General features: G+C 41.9%; 1 protein-coding gene across 2 annotated transcripts in view; it reads left to right on the forward strand.

The window, feature by feature from the left end:
• Positions 1 to 3893: 3893 nt before the first annotated feature.
• The window catches only part of bmp2k (BMP2 inducible kinase), a 42514-nt gene continuing 27454 nt past the window's right edge, over positions 3894 to 18953 (forward strand). For both annotated transcript variants that reach the window (XM_079162100.1, XM_079162101.1), the window contains exon 1: positions 3894 to 5021. In XM_079162100.1, coding sequence (XP_079018226.1) covers positions 4874 to 5021 — 148 coding nt within the window. In that variant the 5' untranslated portion in view covers positions 3894 to 4873. The remainder of the gene's footprint in view (positions 5022 to 18953) is intronic.

The following is an 18953-nucleotide window of genomic DNA, read 5'->3' on the forward strand; positions in this document are numbered from 1 at the left end:
GTCACTTTTAGGCTAACTATATCTCTGTATGTTACGCTAAAGCATTTTGACAGCTTGTACCTTAACTACAGTAGCTTGCTAACACATAGCTTAGCTTGCTAACTTTTCCTATCATCAATTTAATCATTAACAGCACCCCTGGCAGACATAGGGAGCTAAAATAACACTTTGACATCCTAAAATCTACAGTTTTTAGATAGCAACAAGCATTCTGTAAGCATTACAACCCTGATTGTTTTTTACTCTGCTGTGGATGCGGTTTACACAGATCGGGCATTGCTCTCTGTCGCTATAGATTAGAATAAACACTAACGGATAGATATAAATATGTTTACGGCTGACTACATTTCTCTAAGTTAAGTTAAAGCATTTGACAGGATGCAACTTTTGCTATAGTAAAATGTGGATAAATCAGAACGCAATGCAGAATAATGTTTGCAGGTGCTTTAGCTAACTATAGAAGCTTGCTAGCACATAGCTAACATTAGCTTGCTAACAGCTTGTCCTATCATTATTTTAGTTATCACTGCACCCCTAGATATAAGGTGCTAAAATAACACTTTGACATGCTAAAATCAAACATTTGTTAGCTAGCTACATGCATTGCATTACTGTTTCAGGCCTTGGTTGCATATTATGGCACCAATTGTTTTCCACTCAGGTGGGAGTGATTTTAATACTCGTGTTGTGCTATGTCGCTGTAGAGTGAACGTTAAGGGTTAGATGTAAATACGCTAAGATGCAACAGCTTGGTTCCATGTTTACTTCCCATCATTCACATAAACTGCAAACAGGAAATAAACTGGGAAACATCTGGAATGTTTAGGTTCATCTGTGAAATGGTCTTTGAACAATGGTAGCCTATAAGACTGAGATATATATATACAGTATGGACAGTGTGCAAAATATAAAGAATACATAGTTATTTTTACACATTATAGTGTGTATATAGATGTTTTTGAGCAGCGGATGTATTTTATGTTAATCCTGTACTGAGTTTTTACTGACCTTGTGCCCTTTTCTCATGACCTAATCACATTCCCCCCGACATTCCTACATAGACTGATAGCTCTGTTATCGTACTGGTAAAGTCTTGTGTTTAGCATCACTGTGGTTCTTTGTATCTGGCTGCATGAAGCCTTTAATTAGTGACTGTATCTTCTGTGACAATAGTGTGCTCTCACTGCGGCGCTCCAGTGAAGGAAATGTAACTCACAGGGGAAACACTAGGAAATGTAGGCCAAGTTCATCCGCGCTCGCTCCAACTCTGGTGTGTGTGATGCCAAGTGTAAAAAAAAGTGTAACAGACCAGAATTCAAGAGCAGGGCTTTTTTATCCCTCCTGACACGAATCCAGGAAATGTAAACTTGTCCGTGAAATTTACCCCAATTATATTCATCCCAAGTGAGGAGTCTCCATTCATAGACTGGACCGTCATTCAGAAGTACAGCACAGACCAGCTCGACAATGCTGCACTGCTTCTCTGTGTGTGACGATGAATGGAGACTACGAGTGAGGCTGATGGTGGGGTATATTGAGGACACAGGGATTTATTTAACTCCTTAAACAAGTAATATCCACCTTAAATTCCATGCAAAAGTCTACAAAATCTCCACCAAAAAAATCTTTAAGATCTCTCTTTGCATTTAGAAAAAGCTTATTGTATGATAGTGCCAGCTACATATCTTGATGTCGGCATTTGGAGATTTTGGGATCTCCAGTAGGACATTGTGCTGTTTTTATTTTGTTGAAAGAAATGTGGGTTTGATCCCTCATACATATTCATAGTTTCTCCCCTTTTCACACTTTAAGGTCGGAAAGATTATGTTACTCCGCTGTCGGTACAGTATAACATAATGTATATTCATGCTGTTGAATATTCAAACACAAGACTCCTTGGTTTTAATCAAATTTTGTGCATAATTTTAACACATTTCCAGAAAATCCACTTTGACAAACGTAGTGCCTTTTAAAACGTTGGCATCTCAAGATTTTTTAACGAAGGGATAATGAGGCTTTCAATACTTTTCTGCAACACATACTGTACCTTTGTAAAGATTTGTAAAGAAGACGGTGATCTCTGACCCCTTAAAACAAAGGCTCTTACAGACTTGTGATCCTTTATCGTAGGTTATAACCTTTGTATGGACATGAAATGTAACAAACACTTGATTTAAGGAGACTCAAAGATGTGAATTAAAACGTCACAATAATAACAATTGGTCTTCATTATCTCTGTATTCATCTTGAGACCCCTCTTGGTTGTAGGACTAAATCTCTTATTATAATAAATAAATAAAAGAATAAATAAATAACAAACTTGCTCTCAAAATCTAGTAGACTTCAGGACAATTCTCATCATATTTTATCTGGTGTTTCAGATCAGTTCACCTCCGCTAATTACTCATAGCGAGAAACTGATTGAGAAAAATATATTTGTGGGGCCTTTGAAATAATGTAGACTCTTATATTATTATTTTCCCTGCTTTGAAAGGTTCGTTCTGAATTGTTGTTGTGAACTGGTTTTGCATTTTAAACTCCCATTAGGAAACTCCCCTTGACTGCACCCTAAGCTTTCAGGAGGTCAGAGGTCAGCATAAACCTCACACACATACACACACATCCAGATAACAATAAGTGTGTCAGGGAGGAAAGACCCCCCCCCCCCGTCCTGCAGAAACAGGATGTTTCCAGACATGGGGGTCTGTACCGTCATGTGATCCAGCTCTGCTCCTCCTCATCTCTTATGTAATCCCCATCTCAGCCATGTGCTGCCCCTATAACCACTATAACCACTGTGGTAATGGTGACACATTGATTCACCTCTAGTAACCGACGTGTTGGCGACAGAGGGGACTTTTGGTTGATGGTGCACTTTGAGTTTGTAAACCACGAAAGGAACGAGACACAGCATGATGAGGTGGATTCTCCAACCTACACCACATGCCTTTTGTTCATAAAGCCTGTAGTTCACAGAGCAGCTGTCACACCACTTCCTCATTGGCTGTCTGGTGACAAATTACATTGTTTTTTCCACTGCGGATAGTCATTAAAATAGAAGGGGGTGTCGTGAGATCCATTTGCACATACTGAGGAAGTAATAGTCCTTAATAACCCAGCAAAGATACAGTTTTGATTTGTGATTTTTAATAATGAACAACATAATAACTGTGACTGAGGATAACGTGTTCCTTTAGCGAAGCCTGAGGTTTGTTTGTTTCTCAATGCACTGCATTCTTTCCAGCCTCTCCTTCCTCAACCAGACTGTTCAGTCTGTCACTCACGCCGCCCATCATAGATGAGCATTGTCTGTACACTTAGTATGGAAGCCCATTGCTACCAAGGGAAGAAAAAAAATGAATGAAAGTCAAAGCATTAGAAATGAATACTGATGTTCATCTGCATCCTTGTTTGTACTTGTACCAACCGGTGAAATAACCTGTAATTTTGTAATTAAATGAAACTTAATGCAATGTGTGTCCGCTGCAGCTGAATTTTTGCTGTCTTATAAACCCATGAGGGTTGCGCACCTTACGTGCATGACACGGAAATAAAGATATCAATCAATAACATTTTATTTACAGGTACAGTGGATGTGCAATGTTAGTTTTACTGGATTATTTTATTACACAACAGGTTTACAGGCGTTGTGAGCAAAAACAGTGTTTTGACACGTGTCGTATTTTTGACTTAGTAAATACATTTTTTGTTTTATTGTGCATAATTTCATTCATTCATTTTATGTCTTCTTGACACTAATGGGCTTCCATACATTCTCCACTTACACCAATCATAACAATAGGAGGGGGAGGGGCCACGTCACGTTAGGTTGTCCCCCTCATTGGGTAAATAACAAACACCACCCACTTATTTTGTAGACTGCCGTTGGGGGAGTCACGCGAAGTTTAGCGTTAGCGAAGCTCCAAAAAAAATGACACAGACGTGAGAGGAGATGACCCAGGTGAACCCGATGAAACCGTCTTCGCTGGGAGGGTTTCCGATGAGACACAGACACCTTCTCTGTTAGCCCACCTGCACTCGGGTGTTGGCTCGGCTCGTGGAGGGAACCGCTGCGGCTAACGAGCTAACGAGCTAACTAGCCGGCGTCGCCTGTAGTGGAACGAGTCGCGGTGTGTGAAAAGCTTAACGGAGACGTTTGGAACCACTGTGGCTTCTAGCGAAGTTCGCTAACTACCCGCCGCTGCTAGCGAAGCTAACTAGTTGGCGTCTCCTGAGTGGAAGTGGAGCGAGTCGCGGTGTGTGAAGCTTAACGGCTACCGAGGCGACGGTTGGAACCGCTGCGGCTGCTAGCGAAGCCTGTTCGTTAACCGCTAACCAACCGCAGCTAACGAGCTAACTAGCCGGCGTCGCCGGAGTGGAAGTGGAACGAGTTGCGCGGTGTGTGTGTGGAGTAAAGCTAACGGCTCCGAGGCGACGGTTGGTGGGCTGGATATATATTTTCTTCCCGGAGGGATTCGTTGCCACCGAAGGAGGTTATTATCAACACCGCTGCCATCTTCTCATTGTCGGCGTGTAGCGTCTTGACTGCACTCCTCCGAGTCTCCATGCTAGTAGCAACGGCTGCAATGATGTGCCACATTTAGCCAACGAACATATCACATTGTCTTGGTTGTTTTTGGACATTTTGCGAGTGTACGCGGTACGAGCTGTTTTGTTGTTGTATCAACTGTACTTTGATGTCGTGTCACCCGACAGCTAGTAGTCCCTCCAGAAGAACCAGACGCGGAGCATGCAGGAGGAGAAAAGACTGTAGATAAGGAGCGTAAACTTGTGTGTGTTAATCTACCACCAAAAAACAAAAAGGGAGAGGTGAAATTTTGGTGACCGGGACTGAGAAGAAAAAGTAAAAAGAATGAAGAAGTTTTCCAGGATGCCAAAATCCGAGAGCGGCGGGCTCGGCGGAGGAGCGTCCGGGTCCAGCTCCGGAGTCAGCAGCTACTTCGGGAAAGTGTTCGCAGTCGGCCGGTATCAAGTCACCGTGGATGAGCTCATTGCGGAGGGTATGTGGCCGCAGATTATTAGCATTACAGTGTGTGTGTTAACATTGTTTTTGTCTCTCACATTAAGCCCCGTTGGTATTCGCTCTGGGACACACCCATCGTCTTCTGTTTTTGGAGAGATTAACTCTCACAAGACACACACGGCAGTGGCGCAAACTCCCCCAGCTTTGTTCCTTTTATGGGCTGGTAATTGATTTGCCCTCCATAGTAAAACCTCAACCCCCCCCTCCCTTTTAACATCTGCTTATTTCCCAAGAAAGTACATCAGAATCAGCTTTATTGGCCATGTAATACACACATGTACATGGAATTTGACTCCGGTTTTCACATGGCTCTCAACGTACATTCATAGAATATACAAATAAACAAGAAACATATAAAAACAAGGACGTTAAAGACAACAGAGAAACTAAACTTTTAACATTTAACTACTATCTACGATATAGATATATATCCAGGCGTTGGTTTTTTAAGTGGAGCACCAGGGATTTTGTCCATAGCTGGAATTTTAAACGTACAACTTTTCCGCCACACAGCTGTAGGTTACATCCTGCTTCAGCTGCTCCACGAGGGGAGGGGGAGGGGGGGTAACAAGGGTCCAAGCCTCCTGTGTCAACATACACCATGTAAAGATCCAGCCATTTAAAAAGAAACACTGTTCTTTCAAGTTCTTCTGCAGTTTGCTTTTGTCCCCATGAGTATTTTCTTTGAGGAAATCTGAAAAGTTTAAGTCTCTGCGCAAAGACAAGTGTCTCCATAGGCTGGCTGAGACACACTGTAGTTATTGTGTTAACATGAACTAAATCTGATTAGATTGCATAGCAACATTGGTAAACACATGAAGCATGTCTGATGCAATGGCTGCATTCTAACCCAGTGCAGCTCCAGAGGATGTCGACAGGCTTTCTTGGAAACGATAGACGTTTCCTTCATGGTTTGATAAAAGCTTGCGTTCAAATATGTTGAAATGAGATTCTCCTCCATGTACAGTCACATGGGCACAGAATGAGGAAGTGTGTGTGTGTGAAAACAAAACTGCTGGTTTCTTTCACAAATGGTTTAGTGCTTAGCACAGCGTGTTAATTAGAAACTTCCTTTTGATTTAGAGAATAACCCAGCTCAGCCAATTAGACCACTAATTGGTCATGAGGGTCTTCCCTTTAACAGGAAGGCGTTAGTCATATTCTCAGGCTCTTTACAGAATATGGGGATGCTAATTAGACATTACTGGAAAAGAGTAGTCAAATCTCACTCGTCAAAATAATATTTGCAAATATGCTTTAGACTGTAACGAGGACTGAATGTTAAAAGATCCTTCTGCAGTACTGGGTTGTTATGGGAAGGACTGATAGTACTTATTTTGTTTACATGAATTAATTACTCAAATTGTGTCTACTGTTTGAGGATTTATGAAGTCAGTCAGCCCACATGATGTAAACTTGGAAGCTCCTCGCAAGCGCAAAGAGTGCAGGTTTACTCCCACTTTACTGTAGTTGGAAAATCAAATCAAACAGATAAGGGTCCAAATTAAATGCATTTCTTATCATTGCTGAGGCCTTAATCATTCTTTGTAAGTCACAATGAATAAAGAGCGACAACTAAATGTTTCAGACATTTACTGTCGCCATCTCAAGTAATGGAGCGCTGTAAACAACCCTCCCTGCTAGCAGTCATGAGTCTTGTGTCATCATATAATCACGTGAGGTGGTTGTGACTGGTTTTGCCACCATGAGCACAAGGTTACATTGTGACTGTTGCTCATCATTCTGTTCCAAGGTAAATCATAACTGTGTATTTCATTTAAACTTAACGGAGTCTGCTGCGTTTAGAAATACACAGAATGTTAAATAAAGTAGGATATCGCTCCCCAGTTATTAAAGTGGAGTAAAAGTGCTCGGTGTAAAAGAAATCTGCTCGTGCAAATAGCTGTTTGGAGACTTAATGGCACTGAAACGTAATGCAAATCAGAAATAAAACATGTGATGTTTACAGCAGCAGTGGACAGAAACGATTCAGACTATATTTCAGGTTTCAACATGGACAAGTGGGTCAGAAATCTTCTTACCAGAAGTCCTTTAGTTTATTAGCAGTTATCAAATAACAGCAGCCATGCCAGTGAGATGCGGTCGACTCTTATCATGGGTTTCTCTGGAAAATTGACGTGTCTTTTAAAAAAAAAAAAGAAAAACGCTACCGTTTTATCCGCCTTGCTGTCAAAAACTTGCGGCAAATTGCACAAAACATGGAACGATATTATTGAAATACTTGCAAGTGCCAGATCAGTACTGCACATGTGCAACTCTCAACAGAGCTGAGAAGGGAACTAGACTACCACCCAGCCATATTTACGAGCCCGAAGTGGCATTTTACTTGCCCCAGGCAATCCATATAGTGTAAGATTTACAAAATAACGTGCATTAAGTTGAATCATTAGTCTTTTCTTCAGTGATTCAGTTCAGAGTTACCCATTTTAATTCATAGGCTGACCGCATTTGCACTAAAAACTTGCAAACAAAACTACTCCAGAAAATACAAAAACACAGAAAGCTACTCTTTTACAGTAACCGTAGCAAATCCATTAACCGCTTCCAGCGCTGCGCTTGCATTCATGAAGTAAATACACACTTCAATGAGCCGCTTGAGGACACTTTCATATATACGTTTAGCACTCTGCGGTGTCATGAGTGCAGAAGGAGTGCAGTACTTTACGGCGGTCACATGTTCTGCTCATTCAGCAATATAGGACTGCTGGGACTTTTTTACTGAGGTTTTTTGGGGGGTTTGTAGCTTGAACCACTTGGCAGGTAACCAGCCATCACTTTGCAGGGTCCTGTTCTATTTAAAGACCTACTATCCCGGGAAAGTGGTGAATGTGTCCAGGTTCATTTTGGGATTTCATTGTGGCCCAGAGACCACCAGGTATGTTTCAAAAGGTTGTATTTAAACTGTTGTAGTGTTGCTCATTAAGTTTTTCTCTTTGTCAAGATCAGTGAGTGACTTCCATTAATAACGCTGTTGATGCACGTTCCAGTTGTCTTGAACCGTAGTTCGAAGTTAAAACTAAATCTGAATTAACATGAAGTGAAACTGGGCTGGCAGCAGTTCCTCTTTGTGAAAAAGTTTTGCGTGACAAAATCAGATGAGGCAAAGCCACTGCAGTGATGTTCATCTGGATCCATTTCTTCCTGTGTTCTTAATCGCATCTGATACCAGATAAAGCAGATTGTGTCAGTTTCCTGTCTATAGTTTCATAAAAAGGACACCACAGAGGTTCGTCTAGTGTGCACAGGTTTGATCAGGCCGCTGCTGGTGGAAGTATGTGGCACTCGGTCACTGATTCCTCTTGGGCTCATCTTCCATTTCCTTATTCAACTGTTATCCAGTAGCTGTGCCTGTTTAATAAACAACACGAGATTCCCTTAAAGCCAAACGCACAACTGTAGTTTTCTGGAGAAGAAGCAGCATGTTGATCTTAATGATCATATTCCAAATGAGACTTTTGTCAAGCTCAGAGGTCCTCTTGAAGCCTTGTGGTTAGCCATTTGTTTTCTTCCAGTGACATATCTGCAGAGCTGGACAGTTCCTCCATGGAGTAGGAACAGAGTCATTTCCCTCGGTTCCCCTTTAGCCTCTGTGGTTTCTCCAGAGCTCTGTCTGCTGCTGTCTCCAAGAGGAACAGAAATGACATGAAGCAACAGGATGCATCTGTGACCCACTAACTCTTTTATCGTTTTAGGGTTCCTCTTCAAGGCCTTGAAGTTAAGGAAACGTGTGGAAATTAGTTTGATAAGTTATGGGTTTGGAAAGTTTCGTGGAAAAGTTTGGTGCCATTATAATAGACACAACCAAATTGTTGTTTGAAGGATGATTTTAATATATTTATAGGGATATTTACAGCATACCAGAGACCTATTTTATTATTTTCTTCTGTCATAAGTCTGGAAAAGAATACTCTGTTAAGAGCCCTGCTCACATACACACACAGTTGCCAGTTTAATAGGTACAACTTGCTTTAACTAATGCGGTCTGATCCAACAGTCCTGCAATAAATCTTCATGAAGGTTTTAATATGTTGTGGTTGAAACTATTGTATGTAGTTTGCAGTGCTGTTCAAATTCTTTGCTTTTAAAATCAGAGGTATTTCTGCAAATTCTCACTCCAAAGCCCATAAAGTCATCCGCGTCATTATTAGACGGTCGGAGCATCTGAGCAAACAAACAGGACTTTCACCCAGGAGACTGATGTTCATGTCCCGTGTGAAATTAAGTCAATGTTGACTTATTTTTTCTTAGTTTTGTTATATAACTTCTATTCTTTGCTATTCTATTCTAACACGGAAAATGAATACCCTCGCTCACAACATGAGATATGAATCCCCCTATTCCTTCTGTGAGCTCTCTCACAGCCCAACGGCTAACTAGCTATCTAGTTAGCCCTACCACGTCTACCGGCATCAAAACAGGAAGTCAGTGGTAAAGCCCACCTCCTGATTGATTTGATTGGCTGCTTGGGCCAAGTGTGACTTTGATAAGTGGTGCGACTCTGCGCTGAAAAGTTGAGAATATTGTAACTTTTATGCCTGATAACGCTAGAAAAACAAAAATGTTTGCGACTTTTTTGGGTGTGGCAGTTTAAACAAACGCTGAACATTACAACCATCATGAAGGGAGGATTCATTCCAGGACTGTCTCATTAAACTACATAATTGCGTCGATTCAAGGCGTCTTTCTTTATTCCAGATGAAACGGTAAAGTTTTGTAATGAATACACCTCTATGGATTTGATTTGCGATGCTTGAAGCTACTGTTTAAGATGACCGACAAACTGTTCGCTCTGTTCACTCCGCACCTGCACCTCACTGTAGGTACAAACCAAACCACTCATGTTCAGCATGTGTTGGTAAATTCTTGTTAAAATGTCGGGTGCCTTATAGTCTAATCGTCAGGAAGACTTTTGGTGAAGTGGTTTCACTTCCTAAGCAGTTTTTACAAGCACGTTAACAGCAAGGTTATAATTCATGGCTGCTCTTCTTCTAAGCATGAGAGGTATGTGCTTTGTGCTTCATTGTGACTCACTTGTGTCTATTCATGCATCTCTTTAACCCTCTTCTGATAGTTTATCTCTCAGCTGACTGGTCCTCTTGGGTCACACGCCTGTCACGAAACCGAAAAAAAATGTTCTCTGAACACGCTGACTTCACATTGCCGTCAGCAGAATCTTGGAAGTGTTCTCACTTTTTTTTCTTTTTTTATAATTACGCTCTGTTAGTCGCAGGCTGAAGAGATGAGGGCAGTGTGAGGCCACAGATCACGTAAACAGGAGAAAAACAAACAGCGTTTCCAATGCAAACAGCTGCTGAGTTCACTGTGGACATGTGGACATTTTTCACCTTGTCCTTTGACACTTGTGAGCTGGACAAATGCCAGAAACATTCACCAAACACTTGTTTTGACCTCTGCACTACAGAAGAAATTCATCAATTGCAAGTGCGGGTTACTTGAAACAAGTATGTTTGATAAGCACTTTGTTGGGAATTTCTTCAGCGGTGTTTGCTTTGCTAGATGAGAATAAATACATGAAAGCCAAACGTTAAGTAAATATACTGTAGATATCTGCAGCCTTTTTCGGTTTGACTCAATTTAGATAAAATGAAAATCAGTCGGCTGAGGGATGTGGTTGAAATCTGCATCATAGTATTAATAACAATGTTTTTTCAGAGATTGGACACCATATTTTCTCATTTGGTGTTTTTACAATGATGTCGAAGGTCACTATTTAACTATTTCTGACCTGGTTCAGACTGAAAACAACATTGCGTTAAAGCAAAGTAGATCCACACTGAAGTATCGCAACGGCTATTTAATTGATTGCCAGGAACATTTAGTACAGACATTCATGGTCCCCAGAGGATAAATCCTATCGACTTTGTCGATCTCCTGATTTTTCCTCTTGTGTCACCTTTTGTTTGTTTTGTTTTGTTAAGCAGGCTAACATACCAGACTAAGGTCATGGACATGCTAAACCGTATACCTGCTTAGCATCAGCATGCTAGCATTGCTATTTTGAGCATGTTGAGCCTTTGCATTTAGCTCAAAGCACGTACAACCTTACAGAGCTGCTAGCATGGCTGTAGAGTCTCAGTCTGGTTTAATGATACTGAACAGTCGGTAAATGAATCCATGAATGACTATTTGATTATCTCTCAACCCTCCGAGTTGGGAAAGTCTTGCAAAAACCAAAAATCTTTTGATTTGCAAACAATCACATACTCAAATAACCTTGCAATTTGATTAAAAACAAGTGCAGGTGCAGTTGCTTTCTTAGTCACCTGCCATCAATCACTGCAGTGCAGGTCAGAGCCTTCCTTTTCCTAATGTTTTTTTTGAATGACCCATTTGATCCTCCCTCTCTGGGGGGGGGGGGGGCATCCCATCTACATTATTAGCATACTGTACTGGGGATGAATAGGCTCATTGTGCCCCATGTGTTGTCTTATTCTAGCACCCTAGAAAGAATGCTGGTACGACGTAGCACTCGGTCCCGTGATGGGCATCGCCAGCCTTTTGTGCTTGCTCATTGAGGCCTTTCTGTATCTCTCTCTCTCCCTTTTGTGAAGCCGCAAATACATTTTTTTTCCCCCCAATTCATCATCACCCGATCCAAAAGGAGGGCGTCAAGCCAAACGTGGGAGTGAACTCGGGTCACATGGAGACCAACAAACAGAAGGACATTGAATGCAACATTTCACTTCAGTGTACTTTCAGGCGGCTTAATGTCTTTGATTGGCGTGCTGTAAATTGTGGATTCATCAGCAATAATTAGGATATTTAAACCGTTAATACACTAGTGCACCGTGACCAGGATATTGCCTCGTGTTTGTTATTCATGAAAGGATTGATTTGGTTGTACTGGTTTTCTGAATCTGCTTTCAGATATGTAAGGGAACTTTGTTCAGAATTCTATGCATTGTTTCTAAATACGCTAATCCTGACAGGAAGTTGTTTTCTTCAGCACTTAGCTCTCAATCAGTCGGCGGTTTAAAGGTTTGGATGTCACCGTGGAAGTGAGAATTCCTAGAACCAAAAGATAGATGTCATATGAGATAAAGAATGTATAAATCTATTAAGCTTAAATATTGGTCAGGCCATGTATTAATAAGATATCATGACATGTGTATGAAAGTTCCTGCTTTGCTCCGAGTCAAAGTCTGCTTCCTGGAGAGACTTAAGTAGAGGTTGCAAAGTGATCATCAGGCTTCTGTGACTCTAGCATGACTACACGAGGTGATGAATGATTGCCTCACTTTTTAACAGTTGTCACTGTAAACAAGTTGGTGCCGACATGTCACTCCAGTCTGCAGGGGACTAAACAGAATCTGAAACCATTTAAGTATATAGATCTTTTTGTTGTTTGTAGTAAAAAAACAACTACTGGCATCATACAAATAATGTAGAGGACAAACTTGTGTTATGGTTGTCGAGCATTGTGTTTTCAGTGTAGATGGCAGAGAGTCTTTGTTTTGAATAAGAACGTCTCGAGAACCGATACTTCAAAACCAAGTAGATGCCAAGATTCAGAAAACGTGGAATATTCTGATAGAAATCTTCTCCGATAATTCTGCATTGTGAACAACAATTATGTGTTGAAATCGGCAGGAGGAGGAGCTAGTTAACGTTAGCTGTTAGCAGCTGGTGGGCAGCCCGGCTTGGCTAAATAACAAAGCTAACAGCCAACTTGCACTGAGTTACATTATGAGGCGTGCAAAAATAAAAATTGGCCAAAGATACATTTTATGTACATTTTATGCCCTGTTATGTTTTCACCGTCTTGTATCCTTTCCATCCAGCAGCATCTGTCTCTCTCCTGATTTCATCCTAAAGCCTCCGAAGCACAGCCACTTGTCTGTCGGTTCAGTTGTAAACACTGTTGAGGTAAGATGTATGAGAGCTGACTGCCAGAAGCTTCCAGCTCTCTTCAGCTCAGGATTTAAAAAAACGCTGCACCTCCTCATATTACCTTTTATGGACTTGCTCTTCAGAAAGACTTGAATCAGTCTTTTGAAGTGCTTCGCATCGTTCACCTGAGGTTGAAATGAAATTGATTTCAGCCAAGGCCCCCCTGTGCTTAACACATCGGCCAAAGTGGAAGAATGAAAGGTGAATAAGGGGAGCTGGAGTTCAGGTTGACAGTTTTTTGTTTGCAGTTCTCACTTGCCAGGCAAGGAGTTGGTGTGCACACCAGAATTGAGGTGTGTTTGTGTGTTATGGGGAGATAGGAGTTGGATTTGTGGCAGTTAAAACATAGATGACATGGCATTACTCAAAGTTCTTCTTTTGGCTTTTATTTATTTAAAAACCCGTCACTATAACTGGTGCTTTGCTGTTAGATTTTTCTTTTGGCTCCTTCCAATGTGTTTCTTCAGAATACAGGATTGTTTGTAGCTTTGATCCATGTTTCCTTTTTTGAGACTCCTGAGATCATTGCTCACCAGTGAGGTTTGACTGATATGTTGAACTGAGACTGACTTTAAAATGCCTTGACAGTAGCGAGATATAAGGCTGTTCAGTCTGTCCTCCCGTTTGTCCAGCCTTTTTTATCTAGATAGTTTATAGCTGCAGCTCTAATCAGCTTTCTCATGCTTCTTACGAGCCAGTCACACCCCCAGATGTTGGACCATTTGCCAGATTGGGGTATCCAGCTGTGTCCCCCCCCTCTGACTGCATCTTTCATTCATTTAAGTCCAGTATATGTGCAGCATCCCACTATCTCCTCCGTGTTTTGGCAGAGGGCCACCCTCACCTCCAAAAGTTTAAAAATATCTGACCTTCAACCACCTTGATTATCTCCTTTCTATGGCCAAGCGTTTTTGACTTGGCTGGATGGGAACTTCAGCGACAGTGTTTGTGGGTTAACTGTGGTAAAGGGATAAGAAACATATATGAATTAAGTGTAATGCTATCTTTGTTTATGTTTAATACCAAACACTTGACATGTATAATAGTCAACTTGCTTTACATTTTGAATCGGAATTCGTCCATTTTAAAGGATCTTCATTCATCAAACAAACCAAAGTTTTAAAAGGTCCAGAAAAGATGACACAGTGGTGTGCAGCAAGTAAAAGACTCATAGAGTGCAGAATCTCTCAACTGCTCACTAAAAGCAAGAGCATGCCTATTTTTAGGCTTACAACCTATGCCACTGATGCTTTTGTGAACGATGCTGGGCACGGGCCTCGAACGGATCGAGGCTGGGCACGGGCCTCGAACGGATCGAGGCTGGGCACGGGCCTCGAACGGATCGATGCTGGGCACGGGCCTCGAATGGATCGAGGCTGGGCATGGGCCTTCGACTTTCACAGTCACCAAATGACATGTTTGGTCACTAGATTAACCAGCCAAAGAACCAAAGTTCTCCCACATTAGTGAGTATAATACCAAATCTCAAAGGATTTGCTAAAGCACTGGGGATCATGAAGTCATTTTTGGTAATTAGTGAGAGCAGCTGGCACCACATGGCAAACTGGCCAGACCTTGAAGCCAGTTGATGGAAATCCTTTTTCCTACATTTACTGTGGGAAGAATGTCACCTGTTAGTCTGCATGAAGAATGCAGCAATGTAGAAGGACGGTATTTATGATCTACTTTTGCTGTTCTTTGATGCCAACACTCCTGAATGTTTTGAATTGAATGTTGCAAAGGATAAGATAAAAGAGGTGTCAGTCATGACTTTTTAACTTTTTGTTTTTATCAAGCTTGCATCGTCATATTACTGTTATCATTTAGCACACATTAAATAGCCAGTAAAAGTAACCTACTCACTTATGTTCCTTTAAGAAATATGTGCTGATCTTATTTAGGGAACTTAAGTGGACAAGTAAGAGATCCTTTTTAGAGTTTACCCAGAAGATGGTCCCTTTCCAAGCCAAGTTCTTATGAAATAACACACACTCAGGGGATGAGTGTGTTATTTAAAAAAGTTACTTTTCACCTGATTTCTCATAATTTCAAGAATAGCAATGTCGTCATTATCTCAAGAGAAAAGCCAATTCCAGTATTCAGATAACCACTTTAACTTTGCAAGCTAAAATGAGATCACACTTTTTGTAAAGTTGTGCAAACCACAGTCTACTTTAAGTTGTTTTAAAGCTAGTAACGCTTATCATCGAGCTTTACAACTGAGAACACGTGTGGGGGGAGGGGGGGTTCATGGGGGCCTCCAAGAGGAAATACCTCAGCCTGCTCTCAAAGAAATGCCATTCTCCTCTCTTAAAACGCCGCTACTCAGCTAAAGGGGTCACTTTGAATTGAACTATATTCTTAGTTTGTAGCTTTTTCACAAGCTTTATAACTTAAGTATAGAGCTGTAGTGACTCGATAGTGAGAAAGGGAGACTGTCGGTCAGAGAGTGGTCTGTTATCACAGATGACCTTATGCTTCAGAGGAAGAACATCTGCGCCTTGTGCTTAAACTATAAACGTATATCCTCTCTTATTCGCTTCATGTTACTAAATCCTCTAATCCTCACTTGTTGAGACACTTCTCTGCCACTTTTAAACCTTTTTTCTTCTTGTCTCTATCACATGCTGAGTGTCTGTTTCATAAAGGGCTGTTGAGATCCTTTTTCAAGCCTCTTCCACAGGCTGTCATGTGGGCCGCCTGTGACTGTCCTAGTTAGTCAGGCTCTGCAGTGATGTCAGGGTCCCAAGTGCTTGATGCAGGGCCGTGGAAAAATATTCAGTAATTACAGCCCTCGTTCAGGGCTCCCCCCCTCCCCCCCTTCCTTTCTTCTTGGCCTGATGGATTCGGGGTTTTCCCTCCCAACTGTCACCAACAACGGACCATGTCCTCATGCTGAAGTGCCTCCGTCTCCTCTCCACAGTGCAGCCAGCTAACAGACAAGCAGGGGGGCGGGGGGAGGTACAATAACAGTGAGATGTGACTAATGTGGCCCTGAGGACCAGAGTATTAGACATGCCTGTCGGCAATGCTTTAATACACTGAAAGGATTCTCTTACACCTCTGAGAACCTTGCTGAGCTGTATTATCAGTCTGTGTAACCTAAACTTGGAGCAAACCATCTTCTGAACGTCCTTAAACCGGCGTGTCGCTCTTAAAATCTCAGTGCCTTATCGAGTTAAAGTTGTCTTCAGAACATGAGAAAGCAGAAGATTCATGAAATATGTAAGAAATGTGCACATTCACGGTTTCTTCAATGAGCTTCAGCCTCTTGGCTCTTACTGTTGAGATTCAGTGGTATTTTAGGTTTACCTTTATTAGATCTGGCTAATAATGAAATGAAAAATAATGACATGAAAGTATAAAAGTGCAGCTCAAAGATGCTGGAATACTTTGCCTCCCAAGACGTGACAAATGTCCCCTTTTCTTTCCTGTTCATCTGGTTCTTTGTCAGTTGAATTAATTTACACATTTGTTTGTGATGTTGATGGTTGAGTTAAACTTTTCACCCCATAGTATATCAACTTAATTTGCTTCACCATTGTCTCTGAAACAGAAGCCTGTGTGCAAACAAGTAAACGCAGCAACGCATGTGCAGTGATGTGGCGTGCAGTGTTGCCGGGCTCTGGTTCTAACTGCAACAGCCATATTCAAATATCACTAATGCAAGAAATATTGAACAATTATTATTTGCAGTGTGCCAATTTCGCATTTTGCTGCCCCTATTTTTTTTATATCTTAAAAAGTGTTTGCCACACAAAGGCCAATAATTAGTTGCCAATTTCTCAAAATGGGACATTGATGTAGGGCTAGTTGTTATTTCTGTTAGTCATTTGAGCAACAGTTTGGTAGTTACATGAGAATCCTAGTCTGTTTCTCTGAGTCTTTACTTAAGAAGGTATTCGAACACTTCACAAGTCCATTGTTTGACTTAGCATGTTATTGTTTGCATCTGTGTTGTCACTCTTGGTTAGTTAAAGACGGCTTTGTTTTCGTCATTGGTTGAAGCCAGTCTCCTGTACAGTGTGGGACCCTTTGTGTTGTTCAAGGGTCCCTTATTTGTCCAGGAAGTTGGTACCCTGGGCACAAAATAAATCATTCCATCCAGAGCCACTTGGGAGAATAATACTCTTAATAGTGTACCGCTTCCGTGACTGGCATAGTCATTGTGGGAGGCAACAAAAGCCCCCAGGGTTGAGATATAGTAAGAGTCTGATCCTGGAGCATATGGCCTCAGTCAGTCCCAGAGCAGGCCAGCAGCCAGACATGAAGCGTTCGGTATGACCTGGGTTAGAAAAGCCACCTCCCCACCAGAGACACAACGCCGGCTGCCATGATGGGTGAGGATTGGTTTGTCATGACAGACGGCTAAAAGTTGGAGTCAGAGAATCCCGGGAAAGATTGTCAACAATTCAGTGTGAAAATGTGTAGATTTATATTCAGTAAAGTCTATTGCACATGACATCCATCCATCTTACCGCTTATCCGGTTCAGGGTTGAGGGTGCAGCCCGCTTAGCAAGGTATTCCAGATGTCCCTCTCCCTAGCAAGGCTTTCCAGCACTTCCCGAGGAACCTCAAGGTGTTCCCAGTCCAGACAAGATATATAAACCCTCCAGCGTGTCCTGGGTCTAACCCCGGGGACTCTTACCAGTTGGACGTCTCCTGAAAACCTCTAAAGGTACGCGTCCAGGAGGCATCTTGATCAGATGCCCGAACCACCTCAGCTGGACCACTCCAATGAATCACTACCTTAACGTGGTGGAGGTGTTTTTGTGAGTAATTTTGTCAGGAGCAATAGCTCCTAGTAGGGTCTCCCAAGGCTAAGTGGTCATAGGGGAGGGGTCAGACCAAGATCGATTCACTGACCCTACATGAATCACCCGGACAAGAGTTGCCCAGAAAAAAGTGAAACCGTGGCACCCTTCTGGAGCCAGTCCTGAGAGGGGTGCTTGCTGGTGAGTGTCTTGTGGCGGGACCTGAACACATGGGGCTCAGGTCGGGCAAAGCCCCAAAACAAAATCTACATTGAACCCCAACCTGTGGGCCCGCCACTCACATGGATAGGCATTGAGGTCGGGGTGCATTGCAAGAGGCCGGAACGTAGGCTTACCGATCCCTGGCATCGCAGACATTTTACAGGGTTCAAAACAAATCCTGACCTTTTTCTTTTTGTAGTAGTGGCAAGTCGCTGATTCATCTTCTAATCAGTACACCTCGTGTGACATCACGTCACTTCGCTCCAAATCAACATGTCAACCATCTATGACAAATAAATGTCCTATAGTCTTAACCGAAGGCGAAACAGTGGGAGTGAATTAGATTGTTTGGATGTTAAGTGTAGCTCTCCAGTGTGTTCTGTTTCTGTGGGAAGGTTAGCTGTTCTTGTGTGTCTTGTCCATGCATGCTTTAACAGCCTGCTCTTTTCAGGCTTTTGGCCCTTTGCCTGAACAAATAGATTTTGCCTTGTAAAATCTGTCATCCGGCTCATGCAACCCCCACATCTTCTTGCCTCAAGTTTGATCTTTACTACGTCTGCGTCCTACACCTTTTCTTTTAAGTCAAAGGACTACATTAAGCTTTATAATTGCACAAGATGACTCATAGGTAGCTTTTTCCCTGTACGGCGGGGTCATAAAGCAAACTCTGCTTAACAATTGATCAAGTTTCAGCTTGAAGAAAGTCTTCATAAATAAGTGCATCCTGCTGTTTTTTTTAAATTAGGTCTTGCACAAGACTTTGTCATACGATTCAGTGTAGTGGCTTAAGTTCACTCCCACTCCAACAAGCCTCTGGGTGGCTCTGCACTCAACTGCCTCATTGTAGGAAATCATCTTTTTATTTTTGTTACATTCTATTTCATTGTTTTTGTTCCTGCACTGCATCAGTGTAACTGTAGTCAAATTCCCTGACAAGTTTCTCTTCCTGTATTTACTGTTTTTGTGGGTATTCGATGTGATTCCGTGTATGTTACCCATT

Source organism: Pholis gunnellus (genome assembly GCF_910591455.1).
Source record: "Pholis gunnellus genome assembly, chromosome: 6".
Taxonomy (NCBI): Eukaryota; Metazoa; Chordata; class Actinopteri; order Perciformes; family Pholidae; genus Pholis; species Pholis gunnellus.